Genomic DNA, 4,042 nt, shown 5'->3' with positions numbered 1-4,042 from the left:
TTATGTTCCCCTATGTTTGCTATTAGTTCTGTTGCAGACAAGTAGAAAAATAGCACCGAAGAGTTTAGAATATGCTCTGGTTAGTGCTGTTTCCGTGAGAATCCTAGTTACCTCTGAAACGCAGAGAGAGAGCTGATTTTTAGCTTAACAAGGCCTATTCCTACTGAGCAGGTGTTCCCTGACACATTCATGTTTCCTCAGAGCCAGCAGCACAAAGCCTAATGCCACCTACAAGAAAAATGGAGACAAATTTCTAGGTCAGAGGCATTTACTTACTGTACAGGTCTTAAAAGACTGAGATGCTTTTATACAAGGATCAAGCTCTCATTCCACAATCTGTCACGGTGGCTTTATTATACCACCCCAGGTTTGGTTTTTTGGTAAAACAAGACCTCCATTCTTAAAAGCCAGGGAACAGAACTGCTTTTAAAGCAAAGCTGCATTAGATTGTATCTCCCTATATATAGCAGGATCAACACAGGCACCAGCAGAGATTTTCACTGCCTTTCCTCCCAATACCAGCTGCGAGGTCCTTTGAAAAGAAAAGGTCTGGTTAAACCCAGTCCTGAGTGGAAGTTTGAAGGGGAAGAAGAGTATCTCGAATCCCTGAAGTAGAATAACCAGGGAAGCATCAGACCTCCACAACACGAGACTAACAGAACAAAAACAAAGGCCATAGGGCAGCCATGGCATATCCATCTTGTAATAGTCTATTATGGTGAAGACAATAAGCTCAATTATCTGAATATAGAACTTCCCTTTTAAATTTTAAAGCAATAGCAACTGATCACCCCTACCAGTGCAAAAAAGATGTAAAGGCCCTATCTTGAAATACTTAGTTTGTATCAGAATAACTCCTATGAACAGCAGTCACTACAAATAACTACCTTACTAGCAACCCCACACTGAATCTACTTACGTAAGCCTCTGAAATGCTTAAGATTCCAGAATTATCTTGAGTTGGTCTTAGCAGTAAAAAAAACACAAGCCCAAAACCCAAGCAAGTAGATGGTGAAGGGCTAGTGACCCAACAGATCTGCTCAGTACTCCTTAAATAAAAACAAATTCTTAAGATAATTCGGGCACACAAACTTAAAAACCTGTCTGATTGACAGATTTATTGACAGATTTACAACAGAGAAAAAGAACCTGTGAGGAGACCCATCCCTTTTGCCCTGTTACTCAGACATTTCTTCATTATTCAGACAGTGAGAGAAGAATTAGGTCTTCCCAGCTTAAGTTCTCTTAGAGACACAAGATTGTCCAGCTGTTAGTCCCACGTCAACCTCAAGGCACTATGTCAGAGGTATTCCACACTCCCACCCCCAACCAAAGAAACCACATAGAGATTAGCACATTCTCTAGAGAAGGAACAAACATTTCAGATCAGTTTGTGACTACTGACTGTCTCCTGTTTACTCCATCAGAAAGGCTGATACAATAGCTGTGTTCCCGGATGCCCTTTTCTGGCAGTCACAACAGGAAGAGGCCCGCGAAGAACCCCAGGGAGCAGTCTTCTCCGTGAGGCTGCAGCACTCAGGTTTATCACGGGAAAAACCCGATGATTCAGTCTTTGGCGTCTCCCACTCCATCCGCATTGATGGCAAACATAGCTTCAGCTTCAGGCAGACAGGGAGAGTCATAGATTTTGCAGATTCTGGTTTCCCCTCTTCCTTTTCTCAGGTACAGTCTGACCCAAAGACACAGATCAAAACACCAAAGTTATGATAATTTAAAAAATGCTCTTCCTATTTATGATAGAACTAAAACTATTTTTGATGTATATACTTCTTAGAAGGACTTTCCGAATCTTTCTGTATTCCTTGGGTCCCTGTCACCCTACCCCCCACCCTTAGTGGGTTTTCCATATTAAAAACAATTATTTTCTTTTACTAATGAAGAGACATATGAATTCTTCATATTCAGTTCTCCACATTAGAGGGCTTTTCATTCTTTTATGAACTAAAAGCAAACAACTCTACTAACCAAAGCATGACAATGAGATTTAGCAAGAACTTTTGTCTAATTACACAATAGTAGCTTTAACAGGGAAATGTTATATCTGCATGTCCAGTTCATAGTTAGCATGACATTCCAGGATGAAGTCATCTGTCCCATCACTTTACCTGGTTGTTGAGGCATGAGCAATGATATTTCCTCCAATAGGTTTTTTAGGATCTGCAGCAAACATGGCTGCTCCATCCACTTGGGCTACCACCTGGTTGGTGATTACCACGGCTACACCAAACTGATGGAGAAAGGATAAATGTCATTTTTTTTTTTTTTTTTTTGTGGCCACAGACATTGCAAGGACTAACTTTATTGCTAGCAACCCTTTCCCCCACAAACCAATGGATAACTCAAGTCTCTCTTCATATCTAACTGGTATCTTGATACCAGGCCCCAATGTCCTGGCCTTCCAGCAAAGCTCCTGAAACCCATGCCCCCTGAAAGTAGACTCCGTCCCCACCTGACAACTCACCTCATCAGCAAGTCGCAGAAGCATCCGCAGAAACCTGGCCAAGTGCATCTGCCTGGCTGAGAGTTCACCGCGACCGGAATAGTCTGTCCTGTAGAGGGCGGTGGCACTGTCCACAATCAGCAGTGCATACCTACGGACAAGGGCTCTCGGAAGCCGATTTCTAGCTTAGGTCAGATTCTGCTCCTTCCTCTCACTATGCTAAAATTTCACATTCAGTTACTCGTGTATCTAGATGTTTCATTGACATACTAGTATAGCCTCCATATCTGAGGTCCCATATAACAAGATAAAATTCCAACAAGTTCAGGTGGATTATGGTTTCTTTTCATTTTATGTTTTTATTTTAGAGAGAGGAAGGAAGAGAGAGAGAAAGAGAAACATCGATTTGTTGTTCCACTGATTTATACATTCATTGGTTGCTTCTTGTTTGTGCCGACTGGAGATTGAACCCGCAACCTTGGTGTATTGGGATGATGCTCTAACCAACTGAGCCACCCAGCCAGGGCTATGGCTTCATTTTTTAACAGTGACTTGACTTAACCACAAAGTAAGAGTGTCAAAATAGGAACTGAAACTTAAATCTTCCCATTTCTCATTCAAGCTACTATCAATTTGGCCAAATAGCCTATATAAGATTCAGGATAAGGCCCCCTGGAGCATATTCAGTATATTCTGAGCACATACCTAGACTCTACCATCATAGCTGATGCTTGATAAAGCAGCTGGGTCTGGTGGTCTGTGTTGAACCCACGAGCATATGCTACATTATCTAGGACATCACTGCCAGAGAGGCCATATCTGGAAAAGAAGAGAACATTTTTAGGCTGCACATAGAGAACTCAGGCAGATGAGAAATTCATTTCTAATAAAAAAATTACATGGATGGATAGGTAAGAAGTATTGGGACTAAATAATATTAATTCCCTTTCTATTAGGAAGTTCAAACAAACTGCACAGAGAGATTACAGCAATTACTACTTTGGAGTAATCTACCTGGCAGGACTTTAGGATAAATCAAATCTATTCTCTGAGGACTCCTGAACTAGAATTAGAAATTTCCAAGTATAAGGAAACATGTTCTCCTGGGAAAACCACGGGCAACCTGACAGAATTGAGAATGAAACAAAAAGAACCACTCTAAGATCTATTAACCAAATTCATATAAATTTATTACATAGGAATAAAACCTAAGCAAGTACTCAAAACTCTAAGAAGTTCGAGAGAAGCAAATATTTTTTTTCATTCTTGCTAGTAATTAGTTATACCTCAATAATGATTTTTCCCTTTGCATTTAAAAAAGGAAAATATCTCTTATTTTCTTAGAACAATTTGTATTTTCTCATCTTTATAACTGATACCTAAGACATGAATGGTTCGAGTAACAACACAGTTTTCATTCTCATTAAATGTACCATAATGGAGCTCCATTTCTTTAAAGATAAACTTTCCCTTTATCTCTCAAATAGATGTGATTTTCCCTCTTCTGCACTTCCAAAAAACTGATTTAGATCTTTTTATGGCATTTGTGCGGGGCAACCCTTTTTCCCACAAACCCTGCCA

At 40.2% G+C, this 4,042-nt stretch overlaps 1 protein-coding gene across 2 annotated transcripts in view; it reads right to left on the bottom strand.

Annotated features, from left to right (window-relative positions):
- Nucleotides 1-1,087: 1,087 nt before the first annotated feature.
- RAD51 (RAD51 recombinase) overlaps nt 1,088-4,042 on the bottom strand; it is a 30,497-nt gene continuing 27,542 nt past the window's right edge. For both annotated transcript variants that reach the window (XM_036297522.1, XM_036297514.1), the window contains exons 7-10: nt 3,167-3,280; nt 2,483-2,612; nt 2,127-2,248; nt 1,088-1,690 (exon numbers count right to left, since the gene is read on the bottom strand). In XM_036297522.1, coding sequence (XP_036153415.1) covers nt 1,567-1,690; nt 2,127-2,248; nt 2,483-2,612; nt 3,167-3,280 — 490 coding nt within the window. In that variant the 3' untranslated portion in view covers nt 1,088-1,566. The remainder of the gene's footprint in view (nt 1,691-2,126; nt 2,249-2,482; nt 2,613-3,166; nt 3,281-4,042) is intronic.

Source organism: Myotis myotis, unplaced genomic scaffold (genome assembly GCF_014108235.1).
Source record: "Myotis myotis isolate mMyoMyo1 unplaced genomic scaffold, mMyoMyo1.p scaffold_m19_p_1, whole genome shotgun sequence".
NCBI lineage: Eukaryota > Metazoa > Chordata > Mammalia > Chiroptera > Vespertilionidae > Myotis > Myotis myotis.
The sequence above is the reverse complement of the archived record's forward strand: the minus strand, read 5'-3'. Positions and strand labels throughout refer to the sequence as shown.